Here is a 21931-nt window from a genome sequence, read left to right as displayed (position 1 = left end):
GACCTACAGTGAGGCTGGATGACCCAGGTTCAAATCCCAACACCCACATGGTGCTTCACAACCAACTGTGATTTCAGTTCCAGAGCCCCCAGTGCCATCACCTGGCTTCAGTGGGTATTTACGGACATGGCAAGACGGGCACCTACATGCATCACAATAGCAAAGACTTTAGTAAGTTTGGGGTATTGTTTTCATGGGACAGACACTCAAGTGGATTCTTGGTTTGGGTTAGCAGCAATTAATACTTGAGAGCTACTCTCCTTTTAGCTAAACCTAGTAAATATCCAGAGCCCTCAGCATTCCTCAAAACCCGTCCTTAGAGACTTGAGCCTGAGACTGAAATAGCAAACACTGACTACTGTAGATCCTCGATGAAGATGCTCCCTACAGTTCACTTGGTTCCTTGGGGTGATTGTTGCCTCCCAGTGGTTGGGTTCTCCAAAGGATGGGCTTAGTAGCTAATGTACAAAAAAAAAAAAAAAAAAAGGAACCACACCAATGTATTTACAAGTGAAATGAGACGTTATTTGTCCTCTGAAAGCTGGGCAAGTTGGTTGTTGGTGAACGAAGTGCTTTCTCTACCAGAGGAAGGGGAACTGGGATGGAGTTGTCCATATCCCCCACTGAAAGGTAAGATGCAGGTTTTGTTAGAGGTCTCCTGATACCATGGTTGGCTCTGCAGGAAGCTGATGAGAACCTAGGCTACCAATTTACTGCTTGCCTGCCCAAGAGCATCCCAGCCTCGAGAAGAAAATTGTGGTTAAGTAGTTGATGCGCCTCCAACATGCTTTCCAGGGGAAAGGGAAGGTGCTGTGCCAAATGTTCTCACGAGCATCCTCCAGGGTAAATACCCTCAGATCATAACCCATTTCAAGGTGGAAGGATGTTTTCTGAATGATGTTAATTACCTTCTGAGGAAGTTCTACAAGAGTACTTCTGAAAGCTCCCAAATTCTTGAACCTTTAAACTATATTAATGAGGTCTTCTATACCCATTACTAAATAGTGCTTTGGTTTTCTGGCCACCAGGTGTGGTGTTCTGAGGAAAAGAAAAAAAGCATTTTTTCAACCTCGTGCCCTTGGTAAAACCGAGCTGTCTGAGTTGTGCATCAAGCATCCTGTGGAGTGAGTTATCTGTAGTCCCACAAAGGAGGCTAGAAATCAGTAGAACTGACAGGCGTGAAAGTGGCTTTATCCCAGAATGTTGCTGCTGTTGGTCTGAGTTGGATTAACCAGTCATTAGGGCATGAGAGACGTGTGCACACATGTAACACAAAGTCATTAAGAAATTAGACTGGAAATTCTCTATTCTGGATAGACTTGGTTTTATGGCCTTTTGGATATACCGATGGAGGAGCAGGCCAGAGATTAAAAATTGCCTGGCCCAGATCTGTTACATTCATTGAAAAGGTAAGAGGTGACCAAGAATGTTTTATTGCTATAGAAGCTTTTGGGTTAAGGGTAAAAGGAACAACTACCTCTTTATTACCTTGATTCAGTATAACCTTTATAACCTATCAGATGCCAGACTGTTCAGCCTACTGTTACATGTAGCTAAGCAGAAGAAAAAAAGCTATCTCCTCTCTGCACAGCAAACTTGCTGTGCATTGAGTGGAAACGGCTTGTTTAAGAGTAGGGCACTCCAGAATGAAAACCAGTAGCAAACAGCCTTGAAAGGAGCTTGTGGGAGGATGGAGCCCTAGTGGTTTTCAGACTAGGTTTGTCTTTGATAGTTGAGTAAGGCATGGCACCACCTCCCTTTGCTCCACACTGGGTGTGATCAGGAGGAGCAGAGAAGTACGAGTAAGTGTGCCCTACGTCCCTAATGCTCATGGCCACATGGCCCATAATAAATAAAGTACCAGAAAGGGGGAAAGTGGATGCAGACAGCTAGGAGAGCTGTCCCCACAGCTCTGCAGAGAATGTGCACAGCCCAGCTTCTTATGGAATGTTACTCAGTTTCCTCATACTTTAAGTTGTGCTTTGTGAGAGGACAAGCTCAGGGTAACAGCCCCTGTTCCATTCATTTGGGAGCCACAATTTTAAGTTTCTGTGCTGGACTGGAAGGTTCCACCAACAATGAGGCAGACGGAATTTCTGCATCTCATGATGCAGAAATGGACATGTTCTATGGACATCCAGATTGCATAGTTACCAGTGAGGCTGGAGAGGGAGGGAATGGGCATTCAGGCTCACAATCTTCTCACATGACTGCACATGCATTCCTTTGACTGACCAGTCTGGGTATGACAGTTGCTTGCTAGCGACTGTCGTGAACAGATATAAGGACTAGGTATCACTTATAAGCATTCAGCACAGGGATCTTTAAAGAGACAGTGCCCTGTCAGTCTCCATGGCGAAAGGATGGCTATCTGCAAAGCCAGCAAAAGGCTTTTTGTGTGGGTCATTAAATACTGTCACAATTGCATATTTATTAGGTGTCCAGAAAAGTTTATCCTGCAATCTTTTTCAGTGGTGAACAAAAAACAACTAAGAAAGTTTATGATAGGTACCATAAACTGAAATGTTTGGATGTTTGATCAAACATAATGACATGCAGGCTTTGGTTGGGGGGTGGGGTATTGTTTAACTTTCTTTTTAAATTTCCCAGCTCAACATACACTAATCCAGGATATATTTCTCTTTCATAATGGACTATGTTGGTTTCAAGTAGACAGCTAGACTATACTCGGATAAGCAAGTATTTGAAACTGAGTATTTTTTAAAGTGTGGGGGAAAAATAAAAAGGCTATTGCCTGCAGAAACAGGTTCTATGGCCAAGTCTTTCCCACAGTCTGGATGAGGATAAGCCAGTGCATTTATTGTTGCTGGTGGTCGTCCTCAGCATAATGCCACAGCAGGCCCAGAGGACCCACAGTCATGTGAAGCAAAATGCCAGGCCAGTGGCAGTCAGTCTTAGGAAACAGACCACAAGGTACTTGGCCAGTGATGTCCACAACTAGATTCTCTATGGTCACTGAATGGAAGTTAGCTTGCTTGGAACCCCTTGTCACCTTGGTCTCAGAACCAAGGGCAGAACAATGAAACTACACTCTCCTTAGGCAAAATCCTGCCACCTGACCTGATTTCTAAACTTTGCTCAAACTATGACTGAATCAAAATGCTTTGTGAAAACAATGAATGATGGTTAATAAAATTGATATTAAGTGATTATAAGTTAAAGTGAATTTCAACATGGTTAGTGGTTTCAACATGACCTCATGTCTAACATAGCACCAATATATGCTGGCATCAGAGTTGGTACCACACCTCATCCATTAGTCACAGCACTAAATTTTTGCCCTTGCATATGGTGAAGGGGCATCGGGCAGCTTATTAGCTCCAGTGAAAACTGCCTTTACTTACATTTAGAAATACTTTGGGGGTTGGGGATTTAGCTCAGTGGTAGAGCGCTTGCCTAGGAAGCGCAAGGTCCTGGGTTCGGTCCCCAGCTCCGAAAAAAAGAACAAAAAAAAAAAAAAATACTTTGTAGTTTTAACAAGCCGCTTGCTAACAAACTCATGCAGTTGCTCTGAGGGACCTCTTCCCAAGAATAAGAGCAGCAAGGACTATTGTGTCTTCACCGGCCCACAGAAGCACTACACCTTTCTCACAGAGGGCACCACTCAAAAGGATTCTGGCCAAATGCAACTGGCACCAATGGCATGAACTACCTCCCACAGAGATAAAAGTAGCTTAAGGTACAAACAAGCACCGCTGTAGACAAGTAGTGAACGTGGAAGGTAACGTCATTGTTTGCTGCTAGGAGTCGAAGTTGTCTTCTGAGAGGTGAATATTATGTGTCCTAGTCCTGAGCCTGACTCAGCACAGGCTGGTCAGCATTGGAAACCTCAAGCTCACTCACCGGGCACAAGTGTTTTAAGATATGGGTGGATTCTAAGTTTTCTGATGCAAATGCTTTGATTCCTAGCAGGCCTTTTGCAGATACTGTGGAGAGAGCCACAGGAGTCCCTCTGAGAAGATAGGAACTGATCTTACCAAAGTGGTTACCTGGGAGGGGACATGTACATGTTTAGTGTTCATTTCATGGTTTGAGAAAAAATAAAAACACCAATGGACAAGAGTGAAGCAGAGCGTCACAACAAATTCAAAGGCAGGGATGGGCCAGATAGTATTTTAAGATCTCTTTAAATATAAATTGAACCCCAGAGGCAGAAAAGTCATTTACCCAACACTGGCACAATTCAAACATAATTAAGACTGGTAGATCAAAACTCTAGTAACAAAAGGGGGCATTTTCAAATTGCATCTAAGAACATATTAAACATAATTCCCCCTTGAAGTGAGCTGAAGATTGCCATAATTTTTGATACCAAAAGTTTGAATAACAAATACAAAACGGAGTGGCTAGTTGGAATCCCCCGTCCCCAAAACGAGCAGAACTTCCTCCCCAAAGAACTTATGTAAGGGATGCAGGTAACAGTCAAATAAAAAATGATTCCTGAATTTAAAGGTAGGATGCCCACTTCTTTCTCTCAAGAGGCAGATGGTCAGCTGAAAAATAAAAACACCGAATCAATAGGACGTTCCAGAGGGAAAACTGCAGGCACCTCTGTGCATGCAATACCTTTCTCTCTTTTTTTTTCCTTTTTTTAAATCCCACACCAGAACAACCCACAAAACCAATAGGAGGCAGCAAGGGTTGCCCCGCTCTGATGACCTGCTGAGAGCTTTAGATCCTGATGGTGTTGGTGAGATTTGCCCATAGGATAGAGACCAGGGGGGACCTTGTGCTATGTTTGCCCTGCAGGTGATGACAACCTCAAGTGAGGTACATGCTCTTTTCGGTCCATAAGGTCTTAGATTAGGAGGTTCAAGAAATGGCAGCTAATAAGCAAGAGGATTCCAGCCCAAGTCCCCAGGTTTGGGCCTACATTTTCTATTCCACTCTTAATATTATTGTTACTATTTTTGGTAGTTGAAGTCACTTCGGTAGCCACTGAGGGTGGTGGTTTGTAAACAGACATTGACAATTACAAACAGCAGTGCAATGTTTGACCCAGACTTTAAAGAATGGGAGGCGATGGTGGAGATGAGGTAACTCTTCCCCAACTCGTGAACAGACAGCTCCCGCTCTTCTAATGCTGTCCATTAAGAGAGAGTAGGGCTTGGCAACGTGATGGCTACATAAAGAAGAAGCTACAGAAGAGAAAAAAGAAAGGTTCAGATTCAAATTGATTCTTAAAGCCAAAAAAAAAAAAAGCACTTCTCTACAACCAGCTGTGAAGGCAGCAGTCTGTCAGTTAAAAGGCCAGTGTCGTCAAGCATGGCTTGGGGAGGAGTGAGTGGGGTAGCAATGTGGTCACCCAGGGCAAGGGAGGGGAGGATGCCTCTGCTGGACACTGAAGGTCATCGACGTACTGGGCAGGCAGGGACAGGAGAACGAGTGTGGTGGTGAGAAATGTGAGCCACAGGATGGACACCACAGGGCAAGTGACTTGGAGAAGCTGGGCCAACCAGCAACACTGAAGTCCACCACACAAGGTAAGAAAGCAGGAGACAGCAGCCATCCCCATTTCTTTATGTGACGTAACAAGCACGTGTGTGTACATAGGCACGTCAGGCAGGGACTGGAAAGAACTCACAAACGGGCACACAGAACAACGGTTGGGTAAAAATATATTTCCCCGCTTTAAGTCTTGGCACTAGTGATATATGCATAGGTCCCTGGCACCACACTACATTAACAGACACCAAGCTGCTCGGCAGGATGCTGAGCCCGCACTTTCATACTTGTAGGAACAGTATGCTTCACATCAATACAATTATTTTAGTTCATAAAAAAAAGACACGTGTCTAACATGCAGCTTACATACATGACAATCTGCATTAACACTGAAAGATTACACAACAGTTTAGAAAACATTGGTTATCTTCAAACAGCAAAAAAAAATGACAATTCTACAACTACAGTTTAAGGCATTATCAGCATATTTTAAAATCAAGAAATAGACAAGAGTTCTAATGCTGTTCACAGCTTAATTTTCAATTTATTTTTAAAAATTCCCTTCATACCTACGTACAAACTAGACTCTGAAGGTCATGATTCAGCTAACGACTCCATAATAAATGTTCTGTCAATAGAACTAGGACTTTTTGGAACCGGACAACTCCAGACACTTGTGAATGGCAAAGCAGAGGGATTCAGATGGACAGTTCTGGTAGGACCACACAGAGACAGTACTATGTGGGTAGGGGACGCCCGAATACCAACTCTGCAGAACACTTAGGGGTGTCAGAAAAGTGAGAGGACAGTATGGAGAGGAAGCGAGAGCTGTTGCTGGTGAGTTGCAAAATAAAGGAGGAGGAAAACAAGAAACCCACACCCAACACCAGGTGGAAGAGTGTCCCTGGCTGAGAGGGAGCCCTTTGGACTGAATCACACAGAGCCCAGACCATGCGGTCATACCCCACAGCGCGGATGACAATTACAGGGGACCACAGTCCATGGGCAAAAGATGCAGAGAGGCCAAAGAGTAAAAAGAAGTGGCCATTGTGCATCCAGCATAAAGGAGAAGCCAACAGACTGAGATCCAGAATGTCGGAGCAGAAAGTCGGCCTGGCAGAGACATCTTTTCCTGGATCTTTGTCCTGCGGGTAGTGGGAATCTTCCCCAGCTTTATGCCCTCTACTTGACTTCTAGGATGCTATATTCAACAATGGCTGGAATCAGTAATCAATCCCCTACTTCCTCTGGGACCAAGAGAAAGCCTAAACTGTGGGGCAAAATATAAATGTGGCCGGTATAGATGTGTTTAGTATAAAAAAGGAAAAAGAATGACTACTCAGACTGTCAAGGACACCTTCCAAAAGAAAACCTCATCTGCCCCATTTGTTTTCCCTAATCTGAAACAGAAAGATCTGAGTTCTTACTCCTGTACTTACATGCAAAGGCGAAAGCACGTCCAGTTAGATTTGAGAGTATCGTTTATTCCGTGCAGAGCCAGGGACTACTGTGAAGAAAGGTATAGACACGGAAAGAAAAGAGCAGCAGTAACCGGCTACCGGAGGCTTGGGAGCAGTGGGAGGAAAAAGGTTCAGAGGCAATGCTTTTCTTTTTTAAGCTTTAGGATTCTCTTTCTTGACTTTTTATTCCCTGACTCTCCACAGGACTTATTTTAGTATGAAAAAAAAATTGATGCAAAAAAATTTTACAATCAATAATTTTGGCATAAAAAAAAATCAATTGTTTCTGAACGGATCTTAAAAGCTTTTAGGGATGCAAGAAATCGAATGCAAAGGGGTGTTTTCTATTACAAGGCACAGAAAAATAAAAAATAAAACCCCCGAACAAAACAAGCTCACACAAGCAGTGGCTGGAACAAGCAGACAACACCAACGCCCAAGCTCTTGTGTGGTGCCCGGTGAAAAAGCAAACGCAGCCACGGTTAGTCAGCATGCCGTTAGTACCCGCTGCTCCACACAGCTGGAAAAATGGAAGCAAAGCCCGTGTCCGTGTAGGAGCGCCTCCCTCCACCAGTGAAGATGGTTTCAGCTGCTGCTGCTGCCCTCCAGTCTGGTCTACACCCAGTGAAGCCTAATTCAGTTTACGAAAGGCCTCTCACTGCTGCTTCTGATGCAGAGATGAAGTAAAACATAAGAACTTGACTGGGATCAGACGGGCTGGCTGGACGATGCTTTTATAAGTGTGAGCGACAGGGGAATGCAGCCTGCGTGATCCCGTTCACATGTAACTGGTGACGTGAGAGGTGCAGAGAAGGCCTGGGTTCATGAGAGACGACAGGGAAGAGCGGAGATCTGGTTAAAAGGGAGGCCAAGCAGGTGACAGGAGGAGGGGCAGAGAAAGGAGGACAGGACAGACAGTGCGCCCTTCTCTGGTCTCACACAAGCAGGCAGGCAGGACATGTCCTAGCTCCTGAGTTAATCCTCATCCGGGGTAAGTTGCGATAAACTGATGGACCCAAGAGTTAGAGCAGGTCACAGTGAGGAGACAGTAAGGAAAACTCCTTAGCGGCAACTGAGTTTCAACATCAGCAAGGAGCTGGACTGGAGGCCGGGTGTCAGCCTAATCGATCTCTGCTTTGAATAGTGGCGGCACTGTCCGTTCACTCCCCTGCTACCGTCATCCTTTCTGTATTGCAAGTTTTCTCATGGTGATTCATGAAAACTTCTATTAGAAGTAGAATCAGCCTCCAGCACTCCCGTCAGCCTTCTTAAAGCAAAGCACCCGTGTGTGCGCATGTGCGTGCACGTGTGGAAGGGGTGGTGAGTATATAATGTCCTTAATAGAAGATTCTTTAGCTAAGCAATACCTAATGGGGGGGGTCTTTAAGATCTGGACTCATGAGGACATCAGGGACTCGCCGGTGAGGTGAACGGAATCCTGTTTCTTAGGCCAGTCTGTAGCTTTGGGCCTGCTGGACAGTGGGCACTCAGAGGCAGACTCCATCGCTAAGACAGCCTAAGCAAATCATAGGCTTGGGCCGAGTAAGCAAGCGATTAAATGAAAGCCGGAAGAGGGGAAGAGCTGTCTTGGACGCTCGCTCATGTTTCTGCCGACTTTCTTGCCCACCTCTGGTTTGTGGCAAGTGTAAAGAAGAAGACGATGAATTCAGGGGTTGGGCAAGCATGAGACGCACAATTAAGAAAATGCAAGTTGTTGTCATGGCTACTCAGGGTTTTAGCTCAGCTGCTGAGGCAGTGAGTTTTCCCGCCAGACGTACAGGTAGTTATTTTACTCCGCTTTCCTTGGTCCAAAGCGACATAACAAGTGACAGACATGCTTCCTGCTGCCACTCGGAACAGGCATACAAGGCAAATCACCAACTTTCCAGAAACAACGTCCAGCTGCCCGTGCGCTTGCTGACGTCCCCTGTGCTACAGTTTCCCACCACCCGACATCGTTCAGTAAAATAAGCTAAGTTACTGGTATCTGGGGAAAGGCTGAAACAATGAATCAAACAGGACACAGATGACAGAGGTACGCTACTACTGCCAAAGCAGGTGAATGCGGGAGCGTCCTTGGCTTGCCAGGCCTTTATGCGAAGCTTGCACTGCAAGTTAAAAAAAACAAAACAAAAAAAAAGTTAGAAATGATAACAAATTAAATGAAAAGAAAACCAGGAGCGCCGGCACCAGCATTCAGTGGTGGCGAATGCTCATGCAATGATTATGGGACCGAGAGAAATTAAAAGAAAAAACCCCAAGTAGCCTACAGGAAAAGCAAAGAGAACCTTGAACCCGGAACAGAGAGCATGGCTCAGTTTCCTTAGGCGTGGAATTTATATTCATGAGTGACCTTGAAACCGAGGCAAGGTCCAGTGGAAGGATCCACTGTCTCGTTTGTTTCCGCGAATAGCGTGAAACTATCGTCTGTAAGGACTGGAGAGTACGCTGGGACTGAACAGAAACGTCATTTTCCACTTCCAGGCTGTGGGAGGAGTCAGAGAATAAACAGTGGGTATCTTGGTACGGATGACTTGGAGGAGAGAGCTAAAGTAGCTTGCAAATTGGAGTATAGTGGATGGACGGCATGCTACTGGTCTAGCTGGGAAAGGCTGAAAAAGAACACGGTTAGAGCTACAACAGGCCAGGGACTTTCTCCCTCTTTAGCACCAAAGCAACGCCAAACCGGGGATCTGCACGGCTAGTTTTTGGCAACTCCAAAACATGCAACTTTATCGCTGAGCAAAACCAAACCAACAACAAAAAATTTGTTTCAAAGAAAAAGAAAACCAAAAGAGGTGAGCTGTGTAAAGTGCAGGCACAGGCCAGTTTAGGATGGTGGCGCTGAAAGTCTTCTCTGGGGTCAGACATGCCCCAGCAAATGTCTCCTGGCGACCGTGTAAATGGTTTTCAGGAGAGGGACAGTGTCCACTAGAAAACCTGTTCTCGGGGAGTCCTACCACAGCAGTGCAGCCCCGGACAGGGGAAGTGGCTTGGTGGCCATAGATGGCAGAAGGTGAGGTCCAGCTAACAGCAGTGGGAGGGTTAGTTCTATTAGGAACTAACTTAGGAAATGTTATATACTCTCGTGCCACTCTCAGGTCAAGGGGAGGTAGAAAGCCTTACCTATGTTAAAAAAAGGAGTGCACTGTTAGAATAGGAGAAAAAGGGTTTAAAACTATTTCAGAGTGGATTAAGACTGGCAGAGGGGTGCACAGCGGATGGAAGGCGTCCCTCAGAAGCTTTCTGCTCAGCACGGCCAGCTCCTAAGAGGCATGGGTTAACACTTGCCCCTGCTGCAGCTATGGTCAGGAGAAAGAACCGGCCTCTTTCTTGGTTGCCTGGTTACTGTCCTTCTGTGGTCCTCTCTAGCCAAAACCTTCCACTGGTAATAAGAGGGATGACTTTTTTTTTTTTCCTTTTTTGACTTTTTTAAAAAAACAATTCAGGCCTCCAACAAGCCCTTGCTTTCATTATACAAGCAGAAGCATGAAAAAGGTAAGAACCAACCGACACAAGAAACACGGTCAGTCACTGAGCCTGGTGATTACTGTGAACCAAGTCTAACACCATCGATAATAAATGAGAATACATAAATAAAGCTAAAATAGATTTTAACACAGATGTCGTGTAAACTTTAAAAGCATTATACACTGGTAAAGCCTAAGACGAGGAGAAAATAGGGTCGCTTGTTCCACAACAAAAGATGTCCATCAATAAACCGAGGTTTCTGACGGAGGGACAATAATGATTGGTTCTTGGAATTTTTATTGCTAAAAGGCACATCCAGTATACACGAAATATTGTTTTTTTAAACATTGCTGGTCTTTTATCAACATTTTTAGTTTAAAACTTGTACCTCTACCCACTTTAGTGCTTCAGGGTGAGAAAACCTACCCTTTGGGCTTCCTAAGCAGCCTTTTATACACACTCTCTCCATTCACTCACTCATTCATTCATTCATTCATTCATTCATTCATACTCTCTCTCACACACACACACACACATATACACATACACACACTTCTGTAGTTTTTTTCCCCAGATAAGGGACTTCCATCAAGGTTCAATGCCAAATGGCTTTGACTCTGGCTTGCCTTGTGGAGACGCCATTCTCAGTGTTAGCTTTTCCAACACACGGAGAAACAAAGGATTGTATTGAACTAGATCACCGAGGCAGTGGTTTCTCCCAGAATTAACCCACTAAGTCTGGGCTGCTGGACTCCTTTGGTGACTTGGATCTACACCAATGCCAATTAAAGCCATATGTTATCTGTGTGGACCACTTCTGTTACTGCTTAGACCCTTTCCTACTCCTTTGTCCTCTGGGCACATTTCCTGCTGCCACAGAGCTTGCAAAAGCACTGTGCGTAGAGCATGCTTTACTAGTCTTTCAGTGTCACCACCATAGTCCAAAGGCTACAGGCACACCGCAGTGGCCTCGAGGAAAGCCCAATGCATGAGCGCCAGGATTAAGTGACCACAGCACTGCACTGGCTTGTCAGCCCTCAGTCTCAAACAGGATTGTGTAGAGGCTCAACCCTAAGGGCTATATTTCTCAATGAAGGAAACTTCTTGCTTGCCCAAGTCCTACCATTTTTGTTGTTACATAGCCGCCAGCTTTTCTCCCAGCACCTTAGCCTCCAAGGATGAAGAACAAGAACCCTAAAGAGGGCTCCAGGGTTGCCCTTACAGTTAGACTAGCTCAATAGGTTCTAGAAAGGAAGGTGGCATCCCAGGGCATCCCATGGTTGTGGAGCCAAGGAAAAGTTTTCCAAGGGTTTCCTTGGCACCATATTCATTAAACCCAGTGCTACACTGTCAAACACTACCTCCTCTGCTCAAGGTGACTCAATGAACAGCTCCAAACCACAGAAGTACAAGGAAGGGCACTTCTCAGCTAGTTCAGACAGCTGCTACTGGGGTGCCATGGGAGGTGACATCTGTGACGACCTGAGAGAGCATCTAGCCCTTTGATACTCAAAAACCAACTGCTCTGTATGGGATGCAGGGGTGGCAGGAGGGTTGCTAGGGCTGTGCTAAATGGGTGGGCATTTTGGTTGAACTTCCCAATATGATAATCCTCCAGATAAACCAGCACCCACTAGTTGCTGTTTGGAATATAAAATTTAGTGGCTGGCTCGCCGTACTGCCTAACAGAACAGAGAACCCATGTGAACAACCGCAGTTTTTAAAACGCTTTTATCAAGAGTCCCGAGAAAGCCTCCAGAGGCACTAAGAGAGCCGGTCTGTCTTCTCTGAGTCTCCTAGTATTGCTACAAAGCTGCTACGGAAGCTCACAGGCCACTGCTATCCTGATTGCTCGGTCGCCATAGTGACGATTATAAGTTAATCCTTTGTACCCTTTAAAAAAAACACCTCTAAAACCTCTGTCGTCTTCCCTGCACTGTAGAGAAAAATACTCGCTTCTATTTTTCCTGGCGGCAGACCAGTTTCCAGTCTGTATGTAGGAAAGGTAAACATGCAAGAGGAAGAGATGGTTAGCGTCCCCAGGAGGCGGGCGACACCTGCTTACTTTTTCTTATCCTTGTCCTTCTTGGTCTGCTGGGCCCCAGACTGCTGGGCCTGCGACTGCAAGAGCTGAGCCGCCGCCTTCTTCTTCTGGAAGTTGCTCACCTCCTCCTCAAGCTCCTTCTTCTTGTCTTCCACCTTTTTCTTCTCCTCTTGGTGAGTCCGCTTCAGGAGGTCAAACTTCTCATGAAGCTGGGAGGAACAAAGGAAAATAGGTGTGACGGAAGGAATCAAACATCCGTGTGAGCCCGGTGCAGAATCAGGACATGCAGCCCACGCTGCTCTGGCCTTGTGGTGGTTTGAATAGCAATGGCCCCTACAGGCTCCTGGACTTGAATTCTTAGTCATCACGGAGTCATCATGGTACTGCGTGAAAGGGACGAGGGGGTGTGGCCTTGTGGAAGGAAGTGTGTCACTGGGGCCGGCTTCCAGGCCCTGTCCCTGTCTTCCTGCAAATACATGCATGTGGAAGTCTCAGCTACTTCACCAGCACCACCAAGCCTGCCTGCCTGCCGCCATGCTCCCCTCATGAGGACAATGAGCTAAGCCTCTGAATCGGTAAGCCAGCCCCCCAATTACATGTCCCATGGAAGAGTTGCCAAGGTCATGGTGTCTCTTCACAGGACAGTGACCAGGACAAGTCTGACGTATCTAGAGGAGGAAGGTGTGGATGCTAAGCCCTAAGCATTTCTGTCATGTGAGCTCATCAGGGTGTGGGTGAGACCATAATGCAAAGCCTCCACTGTGTAGCTCCTTTAGTTGTCTGACCCCCAAATCTCACTAAGAAACTGAGGAAACTCGGGAGCTGGAAAGACCACGGGATCAGAGTTAGAGACCTAAGAACTGGTTTTAGCCCTGTCTACCGCAAAAATCACTCGGCTTTATGGCTCCTGGTTCGCCACCTGCTAAATGGGGACAAGAATATTTGGCCAGCATTGCTTCCCTTGGGGGGAACCACTCTGTACCACCAAGAAGTCTCATTAACCGCAGCGCGCTCTTTTTTTTTGTTTTTTCTTTTCTTTTTTTTTTTTTCTTTTCGGAGCTGGGGACCGAACCCAGGGCCTTGTGCTCGCTAGGCAAGCGCTCTACCACTGAGCTAAATCCCCAACCCCCAACCGCAGCGCGCTCTTAATGTGCCAACTTCAGCTCCTGGAGGCCAGACCGCTCACCTCTTTCTCCGCCTCCTTGAGCTCCGCCTCTTTCTCCTTCACTCTCATGACAAACATCTGTCTCATCTCCTCCTCCTTCTTCTGCAGCTCTCCCAGGAACTCATTCCTCTTTGCTTCATATGTCTCCTGGAGACTTAAAAGTCCACAAAGCAAGACAGGGCATAAGACAGCATCATACATTTCAGTTCACGCCATTTCTCCCAATCGGATTCCAAAAGAAAAAGCTTGCCACACTAAAGCTCACATCAAGAGTTTTATTATTTATGCCGAGATTGCAGAGACAAATATGTCGAAAGCATAGTGTAATGCCGAAGCCCTACAGCTAACCGGACAGGTCTGTCTGTCTTTCTTTCTTCCTTTCTTTCTTTTTTTAAAGATTTATTTATTTATTTCATGTATATGAGTACAACATCACTGTCTTCAGACACACCAGAAGAGGGCGTCAGATCTCACTACAGATGGTTGTGAGCCACCGTGTGGTTCCTGGGAATGGAACTCAGGACCCTGGAAGAGCAGTCAGTGCTCTTAACCGCTGAGCCATCTCTCCAGCCCACCAGCCTGGTTTCTTACATGAACAGGCCAGCCTAGCATCATGGGTGAAATGAGTGGAACTGGAGTCCACCAGAGCTGTAATTATGGCCTCGGCAACTAACTGACCTTGGTAGGCACAGCTCTCTAGCTCCCTGAACAGGGCGTCAGGCACAGTGACACCTCCACGGGATAAGATCATGCACATGAGTCAGGCATTACTTGGGAAAAGCATCTGCCATTTGGCAGTGTTCACTCATCTCCCTCTACCCCCCAAAGGGCAAATGGACTTAGCAGGAAGGCCACCTTCCAGAGCCAGGGAAGAAAACCCATGAGGCTCAAGCCATGTTACAGTTTCAAGTGGTGTAGGGAGGAGTCTTAGTTTCACTCTGAATCTTGTACTCTTCCCTTCTGCAGAACTCAGAGCCTGAGTTTCAGGATGAAACTGTATCTCTTAAGTCAAAACAAAGACATTCATAGAGAAAGCGCCTTTGGCAACACAAAGGACCTCACCCCTGACCACACACATACCGGACTACAAAGAAGCAGTAGCTGGTGTTTGATAGGTACTCCCTTCTCTCTTCCCAGTTCATCTACAACAGCTCAATGGTAACAGCCTACAATGGTCTACTTTGAACTCAGGCCGAATTTACCCTAAGGGCCTACTACAGACTCATTGATAAGTGGCTATTAGCCCAAATGCTCGAATTACCCTAGATGCACAGAACACATGAAACTCAAGAAGGATGACCAAAATGCGAATGCTTCACTCCTTCTTTAAAAGGGGAACAAGAATACCCTTGGCAGGGAATAGGGAGGCAAAGTTTAGAACAGAGGAACAGAAGGAACACCCATTCAGAGCCTGCCCCACATGTGGCCCCATACATATACAGCCACCCAATTAGACAAGATGGATGAAGCAAAAAAAAGTGCAGGCCAACAGGAATGGGATGTAGATCTCTCCTGAGAGACACAGCCAGAATACAGCAAATATATAGGCGAATGCCAGCAGCAAACCACTGAACTGAGAACAGGACCCCCGTTGAAGGAATCAGAGAAAGGACTGGAAGAGCTTGAAGGGGCTCGAGACCCCATATGAACAGCAATGCCAACCAACCAGAGCTTCCAGGGACTAAGCCACTACCCAAAGACTATACATGGACTGACCCTGGGCTCCAACCTCATAGGTAACAATGAATAGCCTAGTAAGAGCACCAGTGGAAGGGGATGCCCTTGGTCCTGCCAAGACTGAACCCCCAGTAAACGTGATTGTTGTGGGGAGGGCGGTAATGGGGGCAGGATGGGAAGGGGAACACCCATAGAGAAGGGGAGAGGGAGGGGTTAGGGGGATGTTGGCCCGGAAACCAGGAAGAGGAATAACAATCGAAATGTAAATAAGAAATACTCAAGTTAATAAAGATTAAAAAAAAAATTAAAAAAAATAAAAAGAAACGGCTTGGGCTCAAACTGGGCAATCCCTTCCTCTACCAGTAGGTGGCAACCTGGCCTAGAGCCTCACCTTCCACCATAACTCAGAGCTATCCTTCCATTTACCCCAAACTTTCTCCACCATGGGAGGGGGTATGTTCATCTGTTCAAAGGGGGGCAACTGCTAGGGTACTGAGCCTACCCTTTCTTTCACATTAATTCACTTATCTATTCATTTTACATTTACATCCTGATCACTGCCCCAACTTCCTGGTCCCCCACCCTAAGCCTACCTTCTTTTAAAGTGATTTCTTTGCCAAGCAACCAGAGCTTCCAGGGACTAAGCCACTACCTAAAGACTATACATGGACTGACCCTGGACTCTGACCTCATAGGTAGCAATGAATATCCTAGTAAGAGCACCAGTGGAAGGGGAAGCCCTGGGTCCTGCTAAGACTGAACCCCCAGTGAACTAGACTGTCGGGGGGGGGGGCAATGGGGGAGGGATGGGGAGGGGAAAACCCATAAAGAGGGGGAGGGGGAGGGGTTAGGGGGATGTTGGCCCGTAAACCGGGAAAGGGAATAACACTTTCGAAATGTATATAAGAAATATTCAAGTTAATAAAAAAAAAAAAAAATACCCAATTAATATGAAGAAAAATTTAAAAAAAAAAAAAAAAAAAAAAGATGTGGAGCAAGAGGAACACTCTTCAACTGCTGGTGGGAGTGCAAACTGTTCCACATTGGAAATCAATGTGGTGTAAAAAAATAAATAAATAAATAAATAAAAAGTGATTTCTTTTTTTAAAAAAAAGATTTATTTATTTATTTATTTTATGTATGTAATACACTGTCGCTGTCTTCAGACACGCCAGAAGAGGGCATCAGATCCCATTACAGATGCTTGTGAGCCACCATGTGGTTGCTGGGAATTAAACTCAAAACCTTGGAAGAGCAGTCAGTGCTCTTAACTAATGAGCCCTCTCTCCAGCCCCACCACCCCCCTTTAAAGTTTTTTAAACTTTATTTTTATGTGTATGGGTGTTTTGCCTGAATGTATGTCTATGCACCTGGTGACCAAATTGGCCAGAAGAGAATGTCATCCCATGGAACCGAAGCTGGAGATGGCCTTGAGCCGCCATGTGGGTACTGGGAATCAAACCCAGGTCCTCTGTAGGAACAGTCGTGAGTTAGCCGTTAAGTGGTCTCTCCAGCCACAACTACCCTTCTCCCTTGCACATTTTGCATGTCTGTCCATCTGTGATACGGAAAATATCAGATTTCCTAACCATTTTCCTTCCCTACCCTCTGTCAGAGTTGTACACCAGTGTGAGATACAATGAGAACCTGAGGGCTGGAGAGACAGCTCGGTGGTTACACGGCTGGTCGCTCTTCCAGTCCCCAAGTCTGGTCCCCAGCACAATCATCAGGTGGTTCACCTGGAATTCCAGCACCAGGGGATCTGACACCCTCTCCTGGCCTCTGTGGACAGATGCTTGCACACAGGTATGCGGACACACATACAAACCCACGTGCTTTGTAAAGAAAAAGTACTTGAAAACTTTTCAGCTAAGAGTCTGGGGAAGTGAAATCTGTGTACGACAAATGAATGGAGGCAAATGTTAGCCAGCAGCTGCATCCTGTGGGCCAGGCACTACATACGCCCCAAAAACATAATTAGGATCTAAGGCTCGGGGGCCAAGGAGGCAAGGATTCAGAACGACCTCCTTTTCTTAACCACTAGAACTTCAGGCCAGTTGCTTACACTTTCGGCTATGTGAATGCTAATCCTTGTAAATGTGGGTAGCAATACCAGCATCCACAGCATCTGAGCTGAGGTGACAATGAAATATGGTTATCCCAACCCCTGATGATTAACCACCCTCTCGCCAAGCTACTGAGGTTCCAAAGCCTCAGTCCAGCCACTCTTGTCGTGGTGCACAGACACACCACCGCCTGAGACGCCTGTCTGCTGTGCAGGCTCCTACCTGAAGGGCTTGCTGTCGGGGTCAGTGTCCTTGAAGCCCATCTCCTCAAGCTTACAGCGCCGATACAACTCGTAGTGGCGAGTGTGCGTCTGCTCGCGCAGGTCCTCCATGTTCACTCGGATCAGCATCTCCCTCAGCTTCACAAAATCACAGTGGTTTTCGTTCTCAACTACGAGAAAAATAAGCAATGGAGAGGAAGGCCATCAGTAGTGATGTCACTGAGAAGCAGGGGGAAGTTCCAGAGGGCGTGTTGCCACCCCTCTTGAGATCTAAGATCTCGAAGGCATACAGGACATCTGCTGGCTCCTCTGGGACATTCTCAGGAAGCCCTGCTGAGGGTGACGGGAAGATGGTGCCAAGGGAGGGACTTCACAATCTTTCCTTTACCTTTCAACCACTCTGCCTGCCGAATCGTGCAGAGGCAGAGGTCTGGGTTTGGGATACAGCTGAGGGTCCAACAGGGGTAGTAACATCTGGCTCCAAGGTCAGACCCATGACTACCACTCCATGCTGTCCCAACCCAGCGGTGCTTAAATACCACCATTCTTCCTAATTACCACATTTTTGCTGAAATAGCATTTCCTTGGAAAACAACTTCCCCAGAGACAAGAGAGAAACAGGTTCTTTCCAGCTATCTGACCCTTTGCTAGTGAGACAGGTACACAGTCTTTGTGAAGAACACTTTCCTCTTACAGGAGCTTTTACTAATTTCCTAAAGAGCCTGACATCTTGAGGGGCTGCCTCTGGCTCAGGGCTGTCTACCTGCCCCATCGACGACCATTTCTTTCTTCCTCACATCCATGGTGGTTAAACATGGGGTGGGGATGGGGGGGTTGCAGGAAGCAGGGGAGGGGGCAGGGGTGTGGAATGGAGTTAGTGGAAGTGGGGCAGACAGTCCCTCCCATTCCCACATGACCCAGGTTGCCACCTCCTTCCACATCGTGGGGCGGGAAGAAAGACGGCTGTCATTTCTTCATCACAGGAGCTCACGAGAGCCCCCTCCCCCATGACAGAACATACCCTGCACCACACCCCAAGGGTACTGCCTGGCCTTCGCCATCTTGTTGCCAATCTTCACCTCTTCGGTACTGCCAACCACTGCAAATGGGAGATGGACCTGTCAGGTGACAGAAGAGGTGAGCGGTTATCACACAGCACCATGCAGAGCTCCTGACCCCATCACTAGAGAGGGGCCCCTTTCCTTAGAGGCAAGAGAAAAGGCGGTAACAGGACAGCCAGGGGTGACTACAGTCTGGTGGATAACATTTATGGATCATGCTCCCCATGATCTTGGATTCTAGCCGAACGTAAGCTAGATTTAAGGAGTGACTTGAGCTTGGCCTGTATGTCATCTGTCACAGCTGACATTGTGACACACTGTGTCTATCGAGTACTTAAAACATGGCTTGTTGAGGACGTCAGGAGAGATGGGTCAGTGGTTAAGCACACCGGCTGCTCTTCCAGGGAGTTCAATTCCCAGCAACCACATGGTAGTGTTTCACAACCATCTGTAACTCCTGTCCCAGGAAATATGATGCCCCTTCTGGCCTCTGTGAGCACTGCATGCACGTGGTGCATAGATGCACACGCAGACGAAATGTCCACACAAGTAAAATTTTAAAAAGTAAATGTTTGGTTGGTTGCTCAGAACATACAAAGGCTGGTCCAAGACCCCGGGCACATATGCAGTGGAGGGCTGCCATGTCTGGCCTCAGTGGGAAAGGATGCCCTCAGACTTACAAAGACTTGAAGCACCGTGTGTGTGTGTGTGTGTGTGTGTGTGTGTGTGTGTGTGTGTGTGTGTACGTGCGCGCATGCATGTATAATGGGGGGCTGCCCTCTCAGAAGTGAAGCAGGGATGAGAGGAGGAACTCTGTGAAGGTGGACTGGGGGCAGCATTGGGGATGTAAATTAATTAATTAATTAATTAAGAATAAATAAATCTATTAAATATAAATATATATATATATGGCTTGTGGTATCAGGAGGTTCACTTTTAAGTTTCACTTACTTTTAACTGATTCACGTTTAAATCTTAAAACGACGAAAGCAATGGAAAATACCTTCCCATTAAATATTAAATTGATTGATGAGTAGGCAGGCCTTTGCAGCTCTGAGCTCAAATCAAATCTTAGGACAACAGTTTTATGTTGGTAATGCAAGTTTTAAGAAACATCATCATAGGTAACTGTCTACATATTAAAAAAAAAAACCTCTAAAGCGTGTTAGGAATAACGGGACCCTTGGACCTGCCTCTTGACTGTAATCTGATGACATGTAAATGAAGATCATTTGTTTCTGACGAACCTGAAGTCTGACTTGAGGTGGGGGGGGGGGGTGTGATTAAATGTAAACGTTGGATTCCAGAGACTTGCTGTGGAAGCATCACATTAGTGAGATCTAAACGGACTGTGCTGAACTTCATTTGATTTCTACCCAACACTGTTTTCCTTCCTGGCTTTGCAGTGGTGGGGTGGGGTGGGGTGGGGTCCGAGGCCCAGCTGCAGAACCACTACAGACAGGCTCATCGGGACACGAATTCCCAGTTAGAGACACAGTAGTCCAAAGTATGGTGTCCAAGACGACGGCCTCTTCCGCACTGGGTTATCTGGTAGATATGCCATGACTACATCCTGAGTGTGGGGGAGAAAGCGGACTGCTTTCTATCAGCACACAGTAGTAAGGAGACCTTGAGAGCGTCTTTGAGAAGTACTGTTTAGGGTTTCCTGGCTACTGCTGGGAAGGGAGATGACGTTTTTCAAGATAATCAGGCCGAGTTCACAGCTCAGGCTGCAGGCATGGCATTCTGTGTGATGCTCACGATACCTGAATTTCCTAGTCCAGGGGACTCTGGAGCAGCAGCTGTGAATGACTGCGCTGCTCTTACTGAGACCAGGAGTTCTGCTCCCAGCACTCACGCTTCGGGACGACTCACAACCACTCCAGATCCAAAGCCTCTGGTCTCACAAGCACATATTCGCAGACACACCCATTCACGTGATTAAAGATAGACAGGGTAGGACTATGTAACCTCGGCTGGCCTGGAATTTGCTAGAGACCAGACTTGCTGCAAATGCACAGACTTATGCCCCTCTCTGTCCCCCAAGTGCTGGGATTAAAGGCCTGTGCTACTCCGTGGAAGTAAGGAGAAAGGGATCTTTCTAGGCAGCTTGACATATCAACCTAGGAAACAGTTCCCACGCAATGTGACAGGAGCAACTGGCAAGTCTAGATTTAATAATCAATAAGTATATGAGATGTGAAATCGGGAGGGGTTCTATCAGTGGGGAGAAATGAGTCAAAAGGGAGAGGAGTATGGAGCAGGATGATGGATGATGGAGGGTAAGAAACCACGGAGACCATGCTTCCTCATGTATGTGACTCTAGATATAGATGTGTGTGTGTGTGCATGTGCATGTGTGCATGCGTGTGTGTGACAGGAAAGCAAAAGGGAAGGAAGAAAACTACCAAGGTGACACCATGTTCAACATGACTCGGCATCTTGTTCTAACTGGGACAATAAGAGAATTAAGGTCAGACACACAGACTTACTGTGGTGGTTTGAATATGCCTGGCCCAGGGAGTGGCACTTGTTGGAGTAGGTGTGGCCTTGTCGGGGGTGGGCTTTGAGACCCCCCTCCTCTCCAGGGGAAGACAGTCCTCTCCTGGCTGCAGGTAGACCAAGATGTAGAGCTCTCAGCTCTTCCAGCACCAGGCCTGCCTGGACACTGCCATGCTTCTCATATGATACTGGACTGAACCTCTGAACCTGTGAGCCAGCCCCAATTAAATGTTGTCCCTTGTAAGAGTTGCCTGGGTCATGGTGTTTATTCACAGCAACGAAAACCCTAACTAAGACAGTGTACGTGGAAACGCTAACACAGAGGAGTAGGGTCAGGTAGAAAGTGCACATTGTCAGTCACACCTACTACCATGCAAGGCCTGGAACCTCAGTGAGCTGATTACGTACAGCACAGGAGAGGGGCGAGCTAGTAGGAAGTCTCTGTAGGTGAAGAGTAACCTCATGAAAGGGGGTAGCTGCTAGTTTATGCACACACTAGTCAACTGTTGGTACACTCATACTTGTACACACTGTCAGCATTCACACCAAGACTAGAGAAAGGTTTTCCATCCTTCTGAGCCTCGTGGTAGAGAGAGGGAGGGAGAGAGGGAGGGAGGGAGGGAAAGAGAGACAGACAGAGACTGAGACAGAGAGACAGAGAGAGAGAGAAACGACTGCACAATGCTGTTCCTGTGGATCTGAGACATTGGCCTTTGGTAGTGCCATTCCCACGTCAAACAATACACACTCCCTCAGGATTTCAATAGCTCCTTACACACTCAGGGCTTCCTCAGGTCC

The 21931-nt window shown here is 46.7% G+C and overlaps 1 protein-coding gene across 8 annotated transcripts in view; it reads right to left on the bottom strand.

Moving 5' to 3' along the window:
- Positions 1-4106: 4106 nt before the first annotated feature.
- Septin11 (septin 11) overlaps positions 4107-21931 on the bottom strand; it is an 85768-nt gene continuing 67943 nt past the window's right edge. Inside the window, exons 6-12 of one of the 8 annotated variants that reach the window (XR_004389446.1) lie at positions 18592-18688; positions 17572-17740; positions 13628-13760; positions 12463-12650; positions 6906-6973; positions 4748-5159; positions 4107-4514 (exon numbers count right to left, since the gene is read on the bottom strand). Coding sequence is in view for 7 of the 8 variants with exons in the window: in XM_032916366.1 (XP_032772257.1) it covers positions 6949-6973; positions 12463-12650; positions 13628-13760; positions 17572-17740; positions 18592-18688 (612 nt within the window). In the remaining variant the exon portion in view is untranslated. Of the gene's footprint in view, positions 5160-6905; positions 6974-8210; positions 9035-12462; positions 12651-13627; positions 13761-17571; positions 17741-18591; positions 18689-21931 lie in introns of those variants that run through there. The other 7 variants (XM_032916366.1, XM_032916367.1, XM_032916368.1 and 4 more) reach the window with 7 other exon arrangements.

The sequence above is a fragment of the Rattus rattus genome, chromosome 11 (assembly GCF_011064425.1).
Source record: "Rattus rattus isolate New Zealand chromosome 11, Rrattus_CSIRO_v1, whole genome shotgun sequence".
NCBI lineage: Eukaryota > Metazoa > Chordata > Mammalia > Rodentia > Muridae > Rattus > Rattus rattus.
Note: the sequence above shows the minus strand (reverse complement) of the source record. Positions and strands in the feature narration are given on the sequence as shown.